Below are 23,450 nucleotides of genomic sequence, written 5' to 3' on the forward strand. Positions count from 1 at the left end.
AGATCACCCCAAGCATATTGCCTTGGTCATGGAAGACCCCACCATGGGTCTCCTAGTCCCCTGGTATTCCACACTGTCCCAACTACTTCTGCTGTGTTAAGAGTAGGTTTGGGGGCAGGTGTTAAGAAGCAATGCTATTCATGTGTGTTGCACAAGCTACGACTGAGTAAGGCACTCGGAGGGAGGCCAGGATAACCGTCCGGGAATTTTGAGCCTGTGTATTTGAAAGTCTGACCTGTAGAGAAGAAAGCCTCCACTTCCCCTGAGTATGAGACCAGCTGACTGAGGCATGGGGAGCGTGCCAGGGAGGAAAATGCATTCTTGCTGGGTGTAAGGAACAACTTGGTCCAAGTTGGTGCTGCGTGGCAGTTCGAGTAGCACTTTCTCTAAGGTAACCAACCCCCTAGACATTGCTTGAAGGCTCCCTGGGTTTTTGTAGAGAAGTATCTGAGACAGACATGAGATGCATGACCTCGAAAATACCTTTCCACTCTAAGACTCTGCCCTTGAATGACAGGGATGAACGTGACTGTAGAGGTACTTGTTGCTTCTAGACTGAAGACAGAGCTAGTGGCCCTTGGAACTTCTTGCACAAGGCCCCCTGCTATGTGTGTTCCCAAGTGGGACAGAGTGGAAGGTTGAAGAAGACAGTTAGCTGGGGAGCTGCAAGGGGGGGAGGGGAGCGGCAAGGAGGGGAAGTGTGTAACTTCTTGCACCCCGCTATAAACCTCAGTATTTCACAAAGTTCAGATGGTAACACAAGGATGCTTTGTCCAGGGGCCTTCCTGTTCGGAATAAAGCGGACTCTGAACTGGGTCTTGAAAACCACTTTTGGGGGCGCCTGGGTAGCGCAGTCGTTAAAGCGTCTGCCTTCGGCTCAGGGCGTGATCCAGCGTACCGGGATCGAGTCCCACATCAGGCTCCTCCGCTGTGAGCCTGCTTCTTCCTCTCCCACTCCCCCTGCTGTGTTCCCTCTCTCTCTGGCTGTCTCTCTGTCACAGAAATAAATAAAATCTTTAAAAAAAAAAAAAAAAAAGAAAAGAAAACCACTTTTGCTTGCAAAGAGGAACGTTCCTTCATCCATGTTTGGGAGAAAATGAGAGCTTTCAGGCACACCAAGTTCAAAAACCGTGGCCCACCTCTTTTGCTCACCAGCCTTTCTGCACTCGCTGCGGGTTCCGTTCCCGGGACCTCCCTAGGTCTCTGCGTGCATTCCCAAAGCCCTGGTTCTCACCATAACCTTTCAGTGGGCGCACTGAATCTTTTCCGTTCCAGAAAGAGAAGACGAAGTGTCTTCTGGCTGGCTGCTACTACGGTGGAATGTTTTCTCCAGCACAGGAGGAGGAAACATTGTTGCAAATGTGACTTTCCTTGTGAACACTTAAGACGCAGGGTTGCCACTTGAACTTTCTTTTGCCATGGGTAACCGATCTGGCTTACCCGCTTACGGTTTTCCAGGCAGAAGCTTGTCTGGGAGTTGTTTTAAGCTTTACCTGAGGTTTCTAGGCAGTGGTTCTCTGGAGTTTTCCATTAGTCAGTTCTCAGGATGTCAGGAAACTTGATAGTCAATTCTTCTTGTCTCCCTTTTGAGAAAATTGTGCTTTGCTATATATACGTATACACACACACACACACACACACACGTACGTATGCGTGTAGCTCACATAGTTGTACAAGAATTATTTTAGTTTTATTTCACGGCTTCTAAGCGTTTTCACATAAGGCTGCTTTTCCATGCTAGCTGACTTGTTTAGAGAACTCCAGACTAATACACTAGGATAAAACATAGCCGCTCTCCCTGAGCCAGAGAAGCCTTGTTGTTCCTCACCACTCTGCTCCCATTGATAGAAGTCTTTGCTTGGGGTGATGGGTGGGGAGGAGTACGTGCATGTGGATAAAAGGGAGGGCGGATTGAAGATTATTTTACAGAGTGACAGCATCCTCTGTACACCAAGCAACACATCTCGAACTGAACTAATCTTTCTCTGTCCCTCCAAGAACAAAAGCTGGCCACACGCCCCCCATTTTCCAGGTGTATCTTGCACCTGCCTGCTTTCCCCCACCTGCGTCACTGCCTCCCTGATCTGGACCACCATCATGGCTCACGGAGATGGCTATGGTGACTCCGTGGTCACCCATCCAGTCTGTTTTCCACTCAGCAGCCAGAGTGATCCTTCTAAAATGTAGATCTGCTCATGTGACACCCTGCTTAGAATCCTTAAATAGCATCCCTTTCCTCTTTAAGAGTAGTCCGAACTCTTACTTGTGGGTTAAAAGGTTCTTCTCACCTCTCCCTGCCTCTGGTCTCACTATCTTTCCTGTCTCCTGCACCCTTCCAGTCCCCAAAGCCTCGGTTGGTCACAGTCATCCTGAGTCTGGTTCTCTTGGCCCATGCTCCCCATCAGCCCTGCCAACAGCCGCATGCACCTGCTAGCTCCTGCTGGCTTTTCAGACTTGGGCCTGGCAGTCCCTTATCCTGGAAAGCCCTCCTCATTGGTCCCTTGCTTGCCCCTCTTGATACTGCCATTGCCTGCCCTCAGGGTGGGAAGCCCTTCCTGGGGGGAAAGGGGGTGGCTGTCTTGTGCTTGCCTGTCGGCAGGGCCTGGTTCATAAGACTGATACTTAACAGTCAAAAGGAACTTTTCTTATCCCCTCACCTGTGGCTAAGTGCTTTCTGGAGGACAATGCTGACAGCCTTGAGTGGACTTGGCATTCAGCTGACTCAGCTGGGGTCCTTCCCCTTCCCTGCCACCCCATGGTATCTGATGGAGTCACCTCCTCTCGTTGCAGGACCAGAAAACTGTAAAATTTCTCTGGCCCCTCTATGTCCCTGATGCACTTTGGAGTTGAAGTGCACTTTCCTGGAGTTAGCGGCGGTTCACCTTTATGCATAACAGTGCGTGCCAATTAGAAAAGACATCCCTTTTTTTTTTATATGGAACCGTGGTGTGTCACTTAGGGTAGCCCAGAAATAACTAAGATGTCTCTAAACTAGCCTGTGTTTTGAGTCAGAAGCTCGACCTCATTCGCACATTCATGAACTTATTTCTATTCTTTAGAAATTATTTGGGATAAAATTTTGACTTAAGTGGCCCCCTTTCCATTTTTTGTCCCTCGAGAAGAGGTTGAGTTCTCCACCTTCTCTTCCAAGAGAACACTTTATAATCATATGCTTTTAAAAATGGTTGCTCTTGAGTAAAGATTGTTAAGGAACTGGCAAGAACAAAAATAAATGTTTTAAAAAAAAACTTAGAAAGAACTTAGTGAATATAAGGACACTGGGGAGGGGGAGGGAGTTAAAGGCTGACGTGTGACTTACTTCCTGTCTCCCAAAAGGGAGAGAATGAACTTTTATATGCAGCACCTCATTTTTATGTGACTGTGACCCCCAGATCAATCCTTTTAGTGGTAGATGTGGGACATGCCGTTTGCTTTTCCAACAGTTTAGATCGGCTTTTGTTTTTATTGTTGGTCATTCTAAGAATTCCAATGAGTAGAAGGATCTCGTGGGCAAAATAAATTTGCTTTTCCCCCTGTATATTTGTAGTTTATAGCAGCTTCCATTTTCCTTTTATTTGGAAAAGTAGAAATGCCTTTAATCACGTTAGGTGTGCTCCATCTTGATGGAAGCCAGGAAAGAGGTTCCCTTCCTTTCTCCCATAGCTCCGTAATTGGAAATTTGGTAACTGTACTAAATTTTAAGTTTTGGCATTTGTACGGAGCAGCCATCCATCTGTTGGCGAGATGCACTGCCCCGGGCTTTTCGAGAAATCCCTTAATAGTCCTAAACACTAATAATATTTATATACATTGAGATGAGACAAAATTTACAGCAGGCTTCTGGGGCTGACTCCAGGACTCTCTAATCCTAAATTTCCCACGTGTTCTCCTGCCTCCCAGAATCCTCGGGTTCTGCTGCAGCCAGGGGAACACCAGCTTCTGTCCCTGGAGCAGTCTCTTATTTACAGAGTTTGTCCTCTAGCAAACAAGTCACCGCCTCCTTCCTCCCCTCTCCCCATCACACCCCATCCTTATTCCCCTCAAGTAGTAGATATGTGTTGTGCCGTTTGGATCTTATACCATAAAGGAACCCCTTGATTTGTGAGCCCTTTAAGAGGAATCGTTCTGCTTATAAATAACATGATTTTACCTAATTTAAGCTTTGCTGAAATTCCTTCTGAAGGAGCTCTCCTTGCTGAAACAAAACCCTAATTCCCCAGCCTGCGTGCTGCTTGTGGCAAGAACTGACTGACCGTGCATTTCCACGTAACACACGCCTTTGAAGGGACTCAGGGGACCACTGCCCAGAGATGCTGCTTCCATCAGAACGGGGAATGGAATGCAAAATACATCTGCAGAGACTTTGTCAGGGTTTGGGGGTTTCTTTTTCTTTTTCCTACTGGAAATGCCCAGCATTGCATGTGGGTGTAGCTGATTCCCAGCCAGTACACGGGGATATTTTTTTCTCTATTCTTTTGAGTGCTCTTGAGTTTTTAGTACTATTTAACATTAACGTCTGCCACTTATGATTTTATATAGCATGTTATTTAAATTATCAGTGAGGGAAAGGGGGCTTCGCAAGCAGGTATTGGCCCCCGTTAGTCTCCGTTGATGATTGTGAAATTCTTCATCAATTTTCCCTCCTCCAGTCACGAAGCATGGTGGTGGCTGATGGCCGGGGGCTTCAGTGCTCCGAGTGGGGTGTGTGCTCAGAGCAGCTGGCTCGTGCTGACACTCGAGACTGTGAACGCAGGGTTGTTCAGCTGGTTTCATTTTAACCACATGAACCCAGGGGTCTGTTATATTACAGAAACCTTGTAGGGGCAACATAACAAGGCTGTGTCTCTCCTCTCCCCTTGCCTGATCCCTCTTCTGTCAGCTCAGCCCCCTCTGGTCGTGGTACCCTCTGTTCCACTGCCAGATGACCTTTCCAATATGAAAATTGGGCCACGTTGCTCCTCCCCTGCCTAAAATCTTCAGTGATGCCCATCACCCACCAGTTGGCAGCTAGCCTCCTGCTGTCTTCATGGGCACCCAGTGCTCCCACCACAGCGACTGGGTCGCCTTTACACACATTTATGTGTCATTCCCTCCGTATTATTCTTTATTCTTCTCCTCCTCATCTTTCGTCTTTCAGCTTCAGCCTCAGCACCTCTTCAAAACGGTCCCTGATGCCCAGGGCATGCCATGAACCTCCACTCAAGCCTGTACTTACCTGGCATGTTGCCCATTCCTTGAGGGCAGGGTCTGGCACGCCGGTGCGGCACATTGCTAAAGAAACACTTGCTAAATGCATCGACAATAAAGGGTAAATGGACTTCTGTTCCCGTTACTACTTTGAAAACCTGAGCTAAAAGATACACAATTTATTTGTGTCTTTAAGACCTTGAGCCTTGACGTTAACCTCCATAATGGATATATTTGAAATTAAATCGTCATTGAATCTATTTGATAATATTAGATGTCTTCAGGCGTGGGATCTGATGGTAGAGAAAGCGCACACTCGTGTGTGTGTGTCTGTGTGTGTGTGTGTACATTTATTACAGATGCACTAGGCTTGTAAATTCAAATTAGTGTTACCTCCTTCAAGAAGATCACGTTGGTGGACAATACATGTGATGCCACAGTTTTGGAACTCCTATCTATAACACATCCTTTTCCGGTATGCGTAGAGATATTTACTCCTTGTTTATTGGGTCGCTTAGTTTCTGGAAATAGCCAGAAGTCATGGAGGCAGTTCTGGTAAACAAAAATGATATAAACCAACAGGAACGGTTTTCTTCTTTGCTTCTAAGTAGCTCTGAAGGTGTGTCTCTGGATTTTTTCGGTCACATCTAACACATAGCAGGCACATAAATGAGATCAAAGTCATTTCTCTCTCATATAGACAAATCTTAGCCTTTTGGGGGACCAAGAACCTTTTATCCTGCTCCACCTTCTTAGCGGGCTATGTCACGTCCAGGATGGCTGCTTGGGATTGATGCCTTGCTCTTGCATTCCAGCCGGCAAGGAGGAAGGGCATGCTCGCTCTGTTTTAAGGGATCTTCCAGTAAGTACCAGCCAAGAAAGTTTTCTTATATCTCACTGGCTAGGACATACGTCACTTCTAGCTGCAAGAGAGGCTGGGAGATACAATAGCTAGCTGGGTGGCCAAATGCCCAATTAAAAATCAAGGTTCTGGGGCACCTGGGTAGCACAGTCGTTAAGCGTCTGCCTTCGGCTCAGGGCATGATCCCCGCGTTCCAGGATCGAGTCCCACATCGGGCTCCTCTGCTGGGAGCCTGCTTCTTCCTCTCCCACTCCCCTGCTGTGTTCCCTCTCTCGCTGGCTGTCTCTCTGTCACATAAATAAATAAAATCTTAAAAAAAAAAAAAATCAAGGTTCTATTACCCAAACAGATAAAAAGAATAAATAATGGCAGGCAACCTGTGGTCTCTGCCAAAGGATAATTTCAAAGGAGAAACTTGCAAAATTATTTTAAGAAGCTTGGCAGTATCTTGAGAATTTAACGGTTTTCTTCAGGGGTGACCGTGTTCATTTGAATGTCCACGTTCCGATGTTCATTTTTAAATTCACCTTTTTGTGGTAAAATAGGAACTCTTGGATGCAGTTAGTGGATGTAAATTGGTAAAAACTTTCCAGAGGATAGTTTGACCTGGCGAGGTCGATTCTGGAAATGGATCCTAAGGAAATAATTAAGGATTCCCGTGAAGATCGCAGTGTCCATTGTAATAATAAAATGTTAGAAGTAAACGAAATGTCTCATAGTAGGAGACAGGTTATAACTTACACTATACAGTGAGCTGCAATGCAGCTGTTAAGGGATTATGGAATTCACAGTATATTATGCCAAAAAAATGGTTTCAGTGTTTCGTAGATGGTTTATATGTACATGCACATGCCTAGAAAGGGACCTGGGAGATCACATGAAGGTATTGATAAAGGGGGTATTTGGGGCAGATGAACTAGACATCTTATATATTTTCATTTCTTATCTGTGATCGCTGATGTTTTTATGAGCACATATTTTGTTTATAAGGAAAAACAATAATAGAATCTAAATAATAATAATGCATGTCAGAGTCAATAATATACATATTTAAATAATTTTGTGTTGTTTCCCAGCTCACGAAAAAGTAGGAAACATATAATGCAAACCAGATTTCATATTTTGTTGATTTATACTTTATTTGCTAGTGAGGCTAACAGCCCCATGGAGTGTGATTGTTACATCGTTGTTATGGAAATAAATGCCAGCTCATCTACTTGGGACATGAATTGTGGATCTCCGCTTTTTAGACACTGCTTTCACTTAAGTTTAGCAGAGTGGCTCAAAGGAGATGGTTTCTAATATGCTATGAGTACTCTGGGCTCAGAGACACTGCCCACCTACCTCTGCCCCCCTTTTTTTGGGAATAACAATCAGATGCAGGGACTTGTTGATTATATAATAGGTTAGGCTATGTGAATAAGTTAATACCATTATTTTTTGATATACAAAAGGACACAAACTTTTTCTAAAGCCATTTTGTAAACCGGAATAGTATCATCTTTACTGTATTCCAGTTTCATCATTTTTAAAGTAAACAATTTTCTGAAGGATTTTTAAATACTTGTAGTGATATATAATAAAATTATCTTTTAAATAATCATTTCTGCACACTAAGGCTTTTCAAGGTATTTCAAGGAATACATTCAAAATGCAGAAGGAACAGCACATAATGCTTTTAAAACAATATGCCGTAGTGTTCCCATAGGACTACTACATTATCATGTTGACCTCAGGCAAGCCTCTAATATGGCTATTACTACCCCCATTTTGTAGATGTGGAAAGAGAGGGTCAAGGTCAGAGAAGCTAATGACTCATCAGGAGCACAGAGGGAGTAAATAGGAAAGGCTGGACATGAAACGCAGGGTATTTCCTCCCCGCCTTAATGAAACTGTGACTGTGGTCTATAATACTGTCATTGCAAGTCTGCTCCGGGCTGCAGAGCCCCCTGTCACTGGGTTTGGGGATTTTGTGGGTGGGTGGGAGGGCGGCTGGCTGTCACTGGGGCGATCCGGTCCAGGGTGGCCGGTGACCCAGGACAAAGCAGGCCAGGCCCGGAGGAGGCCGTCCAACCCCCGCCCCCCAGTCTCACCCGCTGTCCCCTCCGCCCCCACAGTGTGCCCGAGCGCGTGCGGGAAGCGAGCGTGCACCGAGAACAACGAGTGCTGTCACCCCGAGTGTCTGGGCAGCTGCAGCGCGCCGGACAACGACACGGCCTGCGTGGCCTGCAGGCATTACTACTACGCCGGCGTCTGCGTGCCCACCTGCCCGCCCAACACCTACCGCTTCGAGGGCTGGCGCTGCGTGGACCGCGACTTCTGTGCCAACATCCCCAGCGCCGAGAGCAGCGACTCCGAGGGGTTCGTGATCCACGACGGCGAGTGCATGCAGGAGTGCCCCTCCGGGTTCATCCGGAATGGCAGTCAGAGGTCAGTGGTGCAGCCCCCCACCCCTACCCCTGGATCCCCAGGAATGGGAAGGTTGGCGCTGCCCTCGTTCTGTCTGGACGGCCCTGGGGAGGTTAAGGGCCATGGGTCCACTCCAGAGGGCTAGTATAACTGACATTTTATATGAGATTCTAAAGAGGAGCAGTTGCCCCCCCCCAAAAAAAAAAACCAGTTTGTTTTATGTTGTGTTTTGGAAGTGTACTGCCTGGCCATGTGAAGGTAGTACTTGACTTGTGGGCCTAGGTACCCAGAGGTCACAATCTCCCCTCCCTGCACTGGCCAGGCAGCCTAGTGTGGGGTAGACGTGGGAGGACTGTATATTTAGGTTGTCTCATCCCTGGTGCCACTCAGCACCAGCTCTGTGAAGTCTTGGGGAATGCAGGAGAGAAGACCAGCCAAGCCCGAACAGCGTCCTTGAGGCAACCAGCAGGCCCAACAGTCTGTTAGCACAAACTCCATCCTGTGCCCGCACTAGCTTCCACAAAGAGTAGCCAGGAGCTCAAAGTAACCTGTGTTTTCCGTCAGCACCTGTTTCTCTCTCTCTCTTTTCCTCGACCAGCTCCTTCTCTCAGTTTTCTCTGTCTCTCTCATTTTCTTCCCTGAACACTGAGACTTCACTTGGGAAGCAAAGAAGTTCTTTACAGCAAAAAGCATCCCTCTGGGTGTATGTCAGCTGGGTTTCTGTAAATTTGTTATTGGTTTATGTTTTTGAAAAAGCAATAGTGGCATTGTTATAAAATATAGAACTACAAAATATAGAACCCTGGAAGCAAAAGAAGACCAGAAGTTTGGGGTACCTCTTCCCTCCTCTAGGTAGAGCAGAGAACTTTTAGGAAAGAACAATTCAGTTGTAGCGGGCCAAATGCTTCCTTCATCTTCAAACCAAAGATAAAACTCACATTCTTTCGTAATATTAGACACAGAACAACTTTCCACCTGTTATAATGTCTTTACTCTTGTAATAATAAAAATTATTCCAAATACTTTTAAAAAGATAAGTGTGCCAAGGACTCTGAATGAACTGTGAAGTGTACGTATTCCACCCAGAATAAGTCTACAACATTTTACTCACATTTTATTGGTAGCCTTAGAACTTAGGAGGGCTTTCCCAGTACCCTGGGCCATGCCTGGAACCCAGGTGAGAGTCAGCTACCATTCTTCCTGGGGGTGGGAGCAGAGATGGGACAGCTGGTGCATGAACTGGGGGCAGTACCATCTTTGGCCTGGGGATACATTGTCCTGTGATGTCGTGGGGCCAGCAGGAGGGGAGTGCTGTGCATTTCAGCGGTGTTGTTTCTCCCACTGCTGTACATTTTCAAAGGACCGAGCTGTTATTTTCCCTACCAGTTCTTATAGTCTATTCAAAGCTACAGATACACCTCTCCTATTTTAAAATAAAACACCATCAAGAAAGAATAAATACCACTCTCAGCCTTTAAGGCCTATTTGACACTGAGTGTAAAATATTTATTAATACTGTTTATACCCTCTCTGTACCAGAATGGATTCAGGGAAGCTTAATCTATAAACATGTAATCAGAGCACTTCCTTAGAAAAACATTTTTAAAGTGCTAGATGATTCCTAGACATTTTAGCAAAGGTGTTTGGTTCAGAAATTGCTATTTGAATAAAATGTCGGGGAAAGTTAAATATACACTTAACATTACGACCTAGCAGTCACACTTGTGGACACTCCTCCCAGAGAAATGAAAATATATGTCCATGTAACAACACGTAGATAGTTGTTCACAGCAGCTCCGTTTGTAATAGCCAAAAAGCCAAAGACAAAAAACAACTCCGATGTTCTACAGCAGGGAAATGGTTAAGTCAACTGGGGTACATCCATATCGTGGACTATTATTCAGCCATAAAAAAGAGCAAATTATTGAAACACACGACTTGGGATAGATCTCAAGGACATTATGCTGTGTGGGGGAAAAAAAACTGATCTCAAAAGGTCACATACTGTAGAACTCCCTTTATATAACAGTCTCAAAATGACAAAATTGCAGTGATGGAGAAGAGGTTAGTGGTTGCCAGGACAGAGTTTGGGAAATGAGGGTAGGGGGTGGCTCTATGGGAGATCTCCCTAAAGTACTTCTGTATCTTGACCACGTGAAGACCACACAAGAGATAGAAGGTGACACGGAATTACACATACATTGTACCAGTGTTAATTTCCTGGTTTTGATATTGCATCATAGTTGCATAAGATGTCACCATTAGGGGAAACTAGGTGAAGGGTACAAGGGAAAGTACTCTTTGTAACTTTCTGTGAATCTGTATTTCAGGGTAAAAAGTTTTTTAAAAGGGAGGGTGGGGGCATTAAATGGTGTATAGATAAATTAGAAGTAATAAAAGACCAAAAAACAAAAAAGAAGTGCTGAAGGGAAGCTGTTACCTGTAGTAGAAATAAGAAGGTTGGGTATGATGTTACAGGAAAGAGAAATCTTCCTTTCTGTGGTTGGCCCAGTTCCTTGGGAAACCTTGCCTGGCATTCTCCCCACATGAAATAGGAAAATAGCAGGGAAATTTTGTTTACCTCTAAGTTTGTAAACAAAACAAATCCCTGCATCTTTGCCTTAGATATGCAGTTAAGGTTTCATTTAAAAAAAAAAAAAAAAAGACTTTCACATAAGCTATCACTTACACTGTTTTCTTAAATGTTTTTTACTTCCTTTCATGAAGTTTAAAAGATCATTCAAGAACAATAATGTCAACATACCTAGCTGTCCAATTCACCATCCTATTTATTACACACACAAACCATGAGGTAGTATCATTTCTTTGGAAATCAACCCAACTTTGATCTTGGTCTGTGGTTCAGCAGCCAGATGAGCATTTTGCCCCCGATTTCTTAAATTAATGGTGGCTAAGCAGGAGAAGTGCCGGTCTCACTGATCCCTGACTCCTGGCGGTCCTGCAGCACGTTTGGGATAGCGTTTGAAACAGGAGTTCATTACAAAGTAATGGAAGTTCCTTGCTTTCAGTGCATATGCAGCTAAAACAACATTTCAGTCAATTTACAAGTTTCTGCAAAACACTGTCAAGAAATAATTTCAGTTGTACGTTAGCGAGTAAATAACGGATCTGTGTTATTCCGCAAGCATTTTGGAACTCCTCGCTGGATTTTGCTGGGATGCCGGCTGCGAGAGCGAGACTCCCATTAGTGGCAGAGACACCGCTGTCCCTTTGCTGTTCCTGTCTCCCAGCTGCCCCTCCGGGGTGTGCTGGGCAAGGCCACAGCATTAGAGAGCAGCCCTGTTTTCCTCGGGAGCCACCCCTGTGTCCTTTCTTCAAGGCTGTTTCCCCCACATGGAACCAGCTGGCTCCCCGGCCGACAGCCTCTGATGCACACATGCCTCAAGGATGTATCACATATTTTGTCTGGAAACAAGAGGCACGCTTTTCCTTTGTAGGCGCTTGCTTCTTTTGGTTGCAATTGGAATGGCTTATCCTGGGTGGCTTCGGGATGAGATGACGGTGTGCCCACTTGAATGCTTCAAATCAGTTGCTTTTGGTAAGGGGTACTGCAAAAACAACTTAGAATAAAAGTGTGTCTTCGTGATTTTTTTTGTTAATGCAAGGAGCCTGACTCAGTTCTCTGTGTTTTTGGTTGATTCTTTATCTTCAATAGTATGTACTGCATCCCTTGCGAAGGTCCTTGCCCCAAGGTCTGTGAGGAAGAGAAGAAAACAAAGACCATTGATTCTGTTACCTCTGCTCAAATGCTCCAAGGATGCACCATCTTCAAGGGCAATTTGCTCATTAACATCCGCCGAGGCAGTAAGTATTCCATCCGTCTGGAAGAGATGGCTGGATCTCTTGGTTTTCTTTTGTGGACACTTTTCCTTCCCATCCATGACTCACAACTGAAGCCTGGGCCTAGAAAAACAACATGGGGCATAAGTCTTGTGCTCAACACCTCTTTTTTGAGTTTCCCTCAAAGATTTAAAAACAAAACAAAAAAAAAAAAAAACCCAGATTGAAAGGCAGTCTAGTTTGCAGCCATTGGCTCGGCCAGGGTCATCACGCATCTTTCTGCTGGTCCCGTTGTACACAGGAGACGCACGTCCCAGCACAAGCCCCAGAGGAGGCTGGTGGGTCAAAAGCATGACTCAGCAGCAACCTCCAGCTGGAACCAGAACCACACAGCTTCAAGTCCAAAGAGTTTGGGTAACTTGGGAGGTATTGAGGAGACTGTGCAAAGGGAAGAGTTTAATGATACCCCTTTAAAATTGTATTAAGTCCAAAGAGTGGTTAATCTCCAAATTTACTTCGGAGAGCCAAAAAAATAAAAATAAATACTAGTGTGTGTCATCACGTATTTAAAGCTTCACTCCTCACCCCTGTAAGATCGCCATCGTTTGCAGTAGACGGCGTTCCTGGTAATTGCATGTGTGCAAAAGCATTACTCACAGACTTATTCTGTGATATTTTCACTTCCGCACTTTAACTGACAATGGCGTCTAGCCTTCAATTCTCCACCCCGGGGACCATTCAGTCAAGGTACCTATGATGGTTTCATAATCTAGAATAAATTAGTAAGAAGACCTTGAGGTTGAAAGGATTTTTTTTTCCCCTAAATCCTTCTGTGGAGAAATTTTCACAGGTCAAGGAGGGGAAAATGACTGGTTTATTTATTCTGTGGATTTACTTTTCCTTAATACTGTTTGTTTGGTGAGTGAGCTATGCTCTTACGGTTTAGAGATGGCAGAAAAACACGTTTGCGCTCAGTCCTTTTGGATCTTTTGGTACTCCTCGTTTTCCAGAACCTTTTTCACCGCTCTGCCACAGAGATAACTTTGCTTCCACACGGCTAGAATTCTCTCCCCCTCATGCTGCTTCTACAGTTTTATTCCTGGGGCACCTGGGTGGCTCAGTGGGTTAAGCGTCTGACTCTCAATCTCAGTTCAGGTCTTGATCTCAGGGTCGTGAGTTTGAGCCCAGCGTTGGACTCCATGCTGGGCGTGGACCCTACTTAAAAAAATAAATAAATGAACAAATAACGAAGATTTTTTCCTTTTGCTCTTACTAGATTTCTTAATTTTTGAAAAGATGCCCTCATCCCCTAGAACATACCCTTTAAGTACCTAAGCCTTCTTTTTAAAAAATTTTTCATATCCTGAAGATAAGAATTTAATCCATGAATTAAATCCATGGAGAAGTAGAATTTGAGAAGGAACTGGTACGTATTCATGCGTGGTGATGAAATGTGTCTTCCTGTGTATGTCCAGTGGGAGAAATCAGCTGAATGCGGGGTGATATGACAGCTCATTGAAAAGGGCATCCCCAGCCTCGACTAACAGGCAGCCATCCTGCCCCCCATTTAAAATTCAGGATCTTGGGGCGCCTGGGTGGCACAGCGGTTAAGCGTCTGCCTTCGGCTCAGGGCGTGGTCCCGGCGTTATGGGATCGAGCCCCACATCAGGCTCCTCCGCTATGAGCCTGCTTCTTCCTCTCCCACTCCCCCTGCTTGTGTTCCTTCTCTCGCTGGCTGTCTCTATCTCTGTCGAATAAATAAAAATAAAATCTTCAAAAAAATAAAAAAATAAATAAAATTCAGGATCTTTTCCTTGAAATATCAACCGCAGGCAACTTCTGGTGTTTATAACTTGAGTTTCTCCTAGAAGACCATTAAACTCTACAGTAAGCATAGGACAGCATCCGTATTCTTTTATTTTTATCAATTCAGAGCAAAATAGAACTTCTCATTAAATAAGCCTTCAACAAAGCATATGCAATAAAATCGCATTAGTTGAACCACACCCAATTCATTCTAGTATTCATTGTAATTTTGGCATAAGTCGAACTGAAGTTTATGTTCTTTTTTACTACGAGGAAAAGACAGGCTAAACAGCATGATGGGAAATACAGTGTGTCTGTATTACGTTGTTTTCACGTACATAGTGGTAGCAATTCTTTTCCCAGCTGTCCTCTCATCATGAAAATCATACGTGTGCATTATAGAAAATTTGGAAGCACAGAAATGAATTTTGAAAAATCACCCGCAGATAACCTGGTGTGTTAATGTTTTGGTGTGTTTTCTCCCGGTCTCGGTAAGACGGACTCTTTAAATATAGATCCCTGTATCTTAGGAACTGGAAAGGCAGCAAAGGCAGTTCCTAATGAGACCGAGAAAATGTTGTTTACTTAGTCATGCCCTTGTACTGTGCAGGCAATGCTGTCTGTTGACAGAGCGTATTAAAAGACGTTCCCTAGATTTGTCAGCCTTAGCTAATTGGCAGTCTGGTATTTATGATTTTACATTCGGTTAATCAGCCTGGGAGCTACAGTACCAGCCTTCTAGAAAGTCCCCTCCCCCTGCCTCTGAGGGGCCCTGTCCCGGGAGAGGTTGTTGAAAGTCAGGCCCAGGGAAGTACATTGTTGACAGGGATGGCGGGCCCTGTGCCAGCAGCCTGAGCCCCTCTGTGACACCGAGAGCTGCCACGGATCGTTCTCCAGACATGTTTGCGAGAAACCGAGTGTGTCATCCTTGCACTACGTGAACGTTCACTAACACGGCCCCCTCTTCACGCAGATAACATTGCCTCGGAACTGGAGAACTTCATGGGGCTCATCGAGGTGGTGACAGGCTACGTGAAGATTCGCCATTCCCACGCCTTGGTCTCCTTGTCCTTCCTAAAAAACCTTCGCCAGATCTTAGGAGAGGAGCAGCTGGAGGGGTAAGTGCTCCGGATTTCATGGGCTGACGTTCTCCTATTGCAAAATAAGTAGCATGTGACGTCACTAAGGTCAGGACTCCCTCGTCACAAAGCAGAAAGAAAGAAGCGAAGGTAAGGCCAATCCCACCTGCGTGATGGCCCACCCCCTTGGGCAGAGCGCCGTGCAGCCATGGTCCTCCATCCTTGGGATATTGCTGTTCTGGAAAACTGTGTTGTGACCTGTCAGTCAAGGGCTGCATGCCTGACCACGACTATGGAAACAACAGACAGGGATGCTGGTGGGGACGTTCTGTGCCAAGAGCAACAGGAATCGGTCTCAGGTGCTTAGCCCTCTGTGAAACCATCATTGACATGACTCATCCCCAGGATGCTATGTACTGTGTAAAACCATGCCATCTTTCAGAATACAGGGGCACCTGGGTAGCTAAGTCAGTTGAGCGTCCAACTCTTGATTTCAACTCAGGTCATGATCTCAGGGTCATAAGATCGAGCCCCACATCAGGCTTCACACTCAACTTGGAGTCTGCTTGTCCGTCTCCCTCTGCTCCTCCCCCCGCCCAAATAAGTAAATAAATAAAATCTTTCACAAAAAAAAAGAAAAGAGAAGAAAATACAGTTGGCCCTTGAACAACATGGTTTGAATTATGTGGTGCCCTTAGACACAATTTTGTTTTGTTTTGCTTTGTTTTGTTTGGCTAAATACAGTATAGGACTCTAAATGTATTTTCCTTATGATTTTTTAAATAATATTTTCTCCAGCTGACTTCATTGTAAGAATGCAATGTATCATGCATGTAACATACAAAATATGTGTTAATCAACTGTTTATGTTATCGTAAGACTTCTGGTCAACAGTAGACCGTTACTAGTTAAGTTTGGAGGATGTCAACCATTCTCCGTGCATGGGTGACTATGCGGAGTGTGCGCGCCCACACCCCCACATCATCAGGGGTAAAGTGTACGCGGGATCGATAAGAGCTGGTGCTTACTGCTGTAGCTTCGCTCTAGCAGTTGGCCTGCGTGCACCTCTACAGGCGTCCCTTTTTCGTCATACTCCCTTTAAATACAGCTCTCGCCTGGCATTAAGCTTTGAAATCAAAGGAGACCTCCATTAACAAGCAGATGCCTTCCAGAGAGAATTTGGGGAAATAATTTAGGGAAGAAAGAGGTGGGAAGGTCATGGGAAAGGTTGTCCTTGCTGACTTATCTGCCCCGACTGGATAAAGTTACCCCATAAGGGTTTCTTTACAGCCTCCCTGCTTTTCTCAGACTAACTCTTGGTCAGTCTTAAATTCTTAAAATTCCATCATCTGATACAGCTAAAGAGAGAGGACAGCTCTTCATTCCATCCTTGAAAAGCACACTATCCTCCCCACTGGGAACACTAATTCTCTAGGAAAAAATCTTCTTTCTCCTTGCAAATCCAAGGAGGCTGCCGCTGTGCCCAGCCCCAGAGTGTCACAAGTCACTTGCCATGGCAAGCTGGGGCTCTGCCATTTTGAGGTGGTGGTTCTCGTTTGTTGTATTACATTTTAAAGTGAATGGTAGCACAGGTTTTTTTCTCTCCTGGTAGGTTTGTGCTTCTGGAATCCCTTGTGTTGGTAAGCACTTTTTTTTTTTTTTTTTTTTTTTTTTTTTTTTTTTTTTGGCAAATCGGGATCTGCAACTTTTCCTGTTGCTTCATGATACACATTTTCTTTTTCCAGGCTGAACAAATGATAGATATAGAGGGGAAAGCTGGAAGGAGATTTTAATTTTTTTTTTAAGATTTTATTTATTTATTTGTTTGTTTGTTTATTTATTTATTTATTTATCTATCTGAGAGGAAGAGAGGACAGGGGAAGAGTAGAGGGGGAGGGAGAGAAAAAGGGAGAGACTCTCCAGCAGGCTCCATGCTGAGCACAGAGCCCAAAGCGGGGCTCGATCTCACAACCCTGAGTTCATGACCTGAGCTGAAACCAAGAATCTAGTGCTTAACGGACTGAGCCAGCCAGGCCCCCCAAGAATTTACTTTTTGTTAAGAATTATTACACGATTGGGGCGCCTGGGTAGCGCAGTCGTTAAGCGTCTGCCTTCGGCTCAGGGCGTGATCCCGGCATTCTGGGTTCGAGTCCCACATCGGGCTCCTCGGCTGGGGGCCTGCTTCTTCCTCTCCCTCTCTCCTGCTGTGTTCCCTCTCTCGCTGGCTGTCTCTCTGTCACATAAATAAATAAAATCTTTAAAAAAAAAATTATTACACGATGGGATTGCCTTTTAGTCATGTGTTAACTGAAAGTATTACGCCCTGATCTGTAGCTGAGAACTAAGACTGATTTTTATTTGCACGGCCATTTAAGGCACATTTCTCATTATCTCAAACTAGTATAAAATCTGAAGTCCCAGTGGGGGCTCTTTAAGGATGCCTGCCATTGCTCAGGTATTTGGGACTCCTCCAAGCTCAAGTAGGCTTCAGGCCCCTGCCCTACTGTTAACATTTTAGATGACAAGGAGAGGCACATGGGCCTTAGATGTCCACACCCTGCTGTTGATCAGCTGCCCTTGTAGCTCTGAGGATACTGGGCTTCCAGCCTTTCCTTCCTACATGCTGCTGCTTGGAGGCTCTCTCTTCAGCTGGGGTTCTTGAGAATCTTGCCCATCTTGGTAGGAGTTGGGTTCTCTCACCTGCCTTCTGCACCCAGGACCATAAAAGGTGTAGGTCATCCTCACTTCAGATGAACGCCACCACAGCTCTTTGTATTAGGGGTGACCAGTAGCAACAACTCAGTTCTTCATTTTGCATCCTCAGACTTAGGAAAGAGACCTAGTTCCAGCCCTTGAACAGCTCTCCTCACTCCTGCAAGGAGGGAAGAGTCAGAGAGAGGCAGAGAAGAAAGGAATATGATAACTAGATACATGCCAACAACAGTGCAAAGTAGAACCTGCAAGGAGCTACAAGGGAAAGACAAGGAACGTGCCATAGGCATGAAAAAGAGGCAGAGAATCTGATTAAGAAGATCCCACAGGCTTTCAGAAAGAGGTGGCATTTGAGATGGGCCTCGAAGGGTTTCCGGAAACACTCAGAAAGCAGAGGGTGAAGAAGGCAGTTCAGGATAGGGCAGTAAGAGCAAAAGCAGCGAGTTGGGGCATCCTGGGACCTGTTTGGCAAATAATGCTGGAGAGGTAGGTGGTATTCGAATTACGTAAGGTGCTATGCACCCGGGCGTGGAGGTTATAATTTAGGTAGGCAATGGAATGTATTCAAAGCTTTTGAGCTGCAGGAGTGTTAGCAGAGCTGCCTGGACGTTTCATTTCTGTGCGTCTTTGGTTTAAGCCAAGATAACTTTTACCCCAGTGGATCCCAGACTTTGACATTAGAACCATCTTGGGTGGGGCCAGGTTAAAAAAAAAAAAATCTGAGTGCACCCAAGATGCAGCCCCAATTCAGTCAGAATGTTTGGGGGTGGGATCCAGGCATCAATGATTTTTCTCAAAAATCCAAAGTAATTTCACTGTGTAGCCAAGACTGGATACCACTGCTGTGTCCTGTTATTTCTTCTTCTCATATGGAAATCCCCAAAGCACTTTGCCTTTTTTCCTAAATATTTAATTGTCACGCTATTGCCTTTAAGTACTATTTTTCTTGAACTTCTACAGCCAGTGAGAAATAGATAAGTGCCTCCATTCGGTTCAGCAGGATGGGGGGTTTAGAGGTTTTGTTTTGAGGGAGCACAGATGAATTCCTGGTGCTGGGATCCTCTGTATCTGACCATGTTGGCTTTCCAAACTGGAACTGAGACCTCCCTCCGAGTCCCCTGAGCAGCCCGGACCACTGACTCACATCCAGAACACGAAATTCGATCATTGTAGCTGGAGGAGAGCTCTAGCCTAATATCCAGAGCGAGCCAATTTTGCAATCAGATTTCCCGGGTGGCGAAAGATGTAGGCAGGATCACATCCGAACAGACGGCGGGCCCGTTGGTGGCTGGAGAGCGGGGCCCGTACGGCATCAGGCAGTCATCGGTTTGCCCGAGTTCCGGGTTTCCTTGAGGGTGTCCCGCAGTCTGTGGAATGTTATGTGCCTCTCTAGAGTATTAACCTTAGACATTAGGAAAAATCAAGGTTTTTCTGCTGTTTAAGAAGGAAGTGGATTTTTGTAATACGCATGTATAAGATTTCTATAAAATGACTAGTTTTTAAGCCCTTGAATAGAAAACAGAATATTTCTGTTATCTGGACAATTCCTTGAGGTGGACAACCTTATTTTCTTATGGCAGCAGACAAATAAGGAGGTAAAATTTTGGATTCTTTGGTGCCACCAAGGATCATTGCCCCGAAAAGCCTAAAAGCAGATGGAGGTAGTAGGGTTCTAAGACTTGAAATTTTGGGGTGCATTTAGGCATCTCTATACTCCTGACCCTACCACTTGACTTTGCAACACTTGATGCTTCATTCTACCTTCCTGCAACTCTAAGATTAGGTTGCAACACGGCTGCATGTTAATACTTCCCTGGGACTTTTAAAAATAAAGACTCAACCATGTGACTCAGCAATTCCAGTCTCTACCCAGTGTCTTCCCAAGAGAAATGAAACATGCCCACACAAGACTTGAATGTGAATGTTCACAACAGTATTATTCATTATAGCCCCCCCCTCAAAAAATAACCCCACTGGAAACAATCCAGATATCCATCAACAGATGAATGGATAAATGACATGTGGTACAACAGAATACTATTCAACAGTAATGTAACAACATCGGTGAACCTCAGAAACGTTAAGCTACGTGAAAAAAAGCCAGACACAAAAGGCTGCACATTGTATGAGTCCATTAGTTTCTAGCAAAAGCAAAACTATGGAGACAGAAAGGAGATTGGCGAGGGCTGGGGGTAGGAGCAGAGATTGACCACCATTGGCAGGGAGGGAACTCTGACATCATGGAAATGTTCAGAAACTGCATAGTGGTGCTGGTGGGACAGCCGCATACATTTACTGAAGATCATGGCACTGTATACTTAGGATGGGTACAATTTTTGGTAGGGAAATTAGACCTCGGTTAAGCTATTTAGGAAACCCTCAAAGAGGAAACATTTTCCGAGTTTCTGTTTGGTACCCAGTGCCACTTGAATATAAATTCCTGCCCTTGATGAGCCCCCAAGGTTGGTGTAAATATTGGATTTGGAGGAGATGGGATGTGGTGTGAGCATCTGCGAAAAAGCCAAATCCTGTATCTGTTGCAGATTGCTGGGATGCTGGACACACTCCCTGTGTGCTGGGTTCTGATGCCCCCTAGAGACAGCCGGAAAGAGTCCATGCTTTCTCCTCTGAGAAGCGAAAGGGAATCATCAGTTGTGTATTGGCAGATTTTTTTTTTCAATCTGTCAGTAAGGGCTGAAGGAGGGGAGGAATATCCGTTCCTACCCCCACCGTCTGGACTCCCAGCCCTCAAACCGCTTTGCCCACAGCCTGGGAAAAGCCAAATAAGTATGTTGCCTAGCGTTGTTGATTTAGCAAGTGGTGGGGATGTTGCTCAGACCCTGATTTCTGGATGCTCAAATATGATGCTCCAAGCCCTGGCCCCGGGGTTGTCTTCTGTGCTCTGTGCGAATCCCCAGCACTTTCACTTTCCTGTGTTCTCACACGCTTCCTGCCCTTCATCAGAGCAGGTGGGGAGGTGGGTGGTTGTTGGTAACTCACAGGTAAGACAGCCCCAAGCCTGGAGCCATCAGTAAAACACTTCTGAGTATAGTATGCACTGGGTAGTCAGAATATCAGTACAGGTAATACACAGGTATCCTCACAGAAATGACAGACTGCTTCCAACCCACCTCATTGGTCGATATTTTGTCAGATGGCGCCCACCCAAGTACAGAAACAAACATATTTTGCCGCACAAAGAGGGCTGGGAATCAGGATACCAATATCTATAAAACCTAGGCGTCTGTGTAAGCTACAGAAAAATAAACAACTTAATTTTTAAAACTAGTCTTTGAATGTAAAGGCAGTAAGTTTAGAAACAATTAGGAAGTCATGTTTACTAAATAATTGACTTATATAGACATTTCCTTTAGGAAACAATGAAAAAGGGGATGCGTGTGTGCGTGTGTGTGTGTGTGTGTGTGTGTGTGTGTGTGTGTAAAACATGCCGACAGGTCTCTCCCTTTTACCGTCTCTTAATTGTCACCTAACCATGAAAGGAGAATTTGGGGGGAGCCAGGCCCCAACCTGAGGTTGGAAAAACAAGAGCCGTATTGACAGGCAGCTCATGAATGGCTTGGTTATTATTTTGATGAAGGTTTTATTTTTATTTTTCTGTCACTCACAGAGGCTCCATAACGCCTGGGTTTTATTGATATTGGTATCCTGGCTCCAGGCCTTCTCCGTGTTGTAAAAAAATGTTTGTGTTTACTGTAAAAAGATAATCTTCCTTTTCAAAGTGATTAATCACACACACAGAATTTCAGTGGGCCTGCCATTCATTTGTCAAATTCCTGATTTATAATTCATGCTTCCTCCCATGGGGAGAAGCCATGTTTTGTTCAGAAGGTGTTTTCAGTGTGGTTTCTGTTCCCTGCCAGCGAAATTAGTTTACTAAAAAAGAAGCCTCATCCTGCATTGAGACAGAGGTTTGACCGGGTTAATGGGCCTTTACTTCCGGCCAAGAGGTTTCTGCACTGACAAGGAGGTTGGGGCCGCCTGAGGAAGCTGAGAGCAGCCAGACCCACTGGGCTTGGTACTGGCACTACGGAGTGTCCTTCAGAGCCGAAATTATTTGTGGACAAGAATGGGCCTACATAGGAAACACCTGTTTCTACCTGCAAACCCTGCCCTCAGTTGTCCGACGACCCCGATCACCCAGCATCAGCTTAAGCCTGGCACTGGGTGGCCACTGTCCCCAAGGGACAGCAGGTCTCACCTTGCCGTGTCCCAGCGCTTTCCACCTCCATACATGGCCTTGCGTCGCATATCCCGAGTCTAGATTCATGTGAACAATGTCTTCGGTTCCTTCTCCTGTGGATCTGTGTCAGGGAGTGAGCTCTTCCAGAGGAAAATATTTATTGACTCGCAAGTTTTTGCCACCTAGTTTGGTGGCCTTGAATGTGTCAAGGGACCTCAAGGTGGGTTCGTGAGGAGGCTAGCTTGGTTCCAGACGTGCCGCCTTTGGCCTCACTTGCCTCACTGAACCCTGTGCAGGCAGCGCTCCCACTCCCACCCCCTGCACGTCTGTGGACGGGGCCTGGTGCTGGTGGAGGGCTTGGGCTCGGGCTGACGGGGCAGATTCCACCCCAGCTCTGTGACCCCTGCTGGGCATTAGGGTCTCAGACTCATAAAACAAACGGGGAGCTCAGATGTTCATACCGCTTGTTGTCCTGTGGGTGTGTGTTCATGCCCCCGCCCCCAGCCCTACATGAGAACGGGGCGGATGGCTATAGAAAATACTAAGGGAACTGCCTATGGCTACGTGGATCATTAACGGCATTTGTAGTCCTGGATCCTTGTCTCTGAACTCCCGTGTGAATTTCCAGGCATGTGGCACAAGTCTGCTCGGCAGCATTATAACCATAACTTTTGCTTTCTTCTTAATGAAACTCAGGCTGAGGATTGATCGAGCAGGTAGAGGTCCTGGTATGATATACGTAGGGAACCCCATCAGGTGCAGAGAGGTGCCCCGTGGACACAGCCTCCAGGGCAGAGGAGGGCTCTGGACTCCTGGCTCTCCTGGCTTTGGAAAGAGGGCTGGATCCTTTCTTCTCTGCAGTTGGTGTGTTGGATCGTTCAGAGGATATTAGCAATAGCTCAAAGTGCTACACCAATTCCTAGACTCCGTTCTGTATAAAGTGCTTGAGTGAGCTCCAGAAAGAACCAGAGGCTGGGGACCAGGAAGGGGAGAGGAAGGATTCACGGTCTATGGGGAGCAGAGGACTTGGATGGACAGCATGCCTGCCTACCTGGTTTCCCCCAGGGATCTAGAGAAAGAGATATACCGCCTAGATCTCTTTCCAGACCCCTTAGCTGTAGCTCTCTATGTTCCCACTTCCTGGAGGATGGATTTCTCTCTGGGTAGCAGAGATAGCTATTGCTGATTCTGGCTGTCCTTCCGTCTTGCCTTCAGTCGACAGGTGGAGCTGCTGCTTCTCTGTCCACCCCCCTAGGGGCAGGACCCGTATCTCACGTGGTCAGCTTTGGACCTCCAGCCCCTTGTTGCTGCCCAGCACCTGTTAGACCAGTGCTCCTCCAAGTGTGCTCCCAGGACCAGCAGTGCCAGCATCATCTGGGTGCAGGTTAGCAAT

General features: G+C 45.7%; 1 protein-coding gene across 1 annotated transcript in view; it reads left to right on the forward strand.

Moving 5' to 3' along the window:
- Positions 1-23,450, forward strand: part of IGF1R (insulin like growth factor 1 receptor) — a 296,305-nt gene that overhangs the window by 218,596 nt on the left and 54,259 nt on the right. The window contains exons 3-5 of the mRNA XM_026510374.4: positions 8,167-8,479; positions 12,135-12,283; positions 15,039-15,183. Coding sequence (XP_026366159.1) covers positions 8,167-8,479; positions 12,135-12,283; positions 15,039-15,183 — 607 coding nt within the window. The remainder of the gene's footprint in view (positions 1-8,166; positions 8,480-12,134; positions 12,284-15,038; positions 15,184-23,450) is intronic.

This window comes from Ursus arctos, unplaced genomic scaffold (genome assembly GCF_023065955.2).
Source record: "Ursus arctos isolate Adak ecotype North America unplaced genomic scaffold, UrsArc2.0 scaffold_28, whole genome shotgun sequence".
Lineage (NCBI taxonomy): Eukaryota > Metazoa > Chordata > Mammalia > Carnivora > Ursidae > Ursus > Ursus arctos.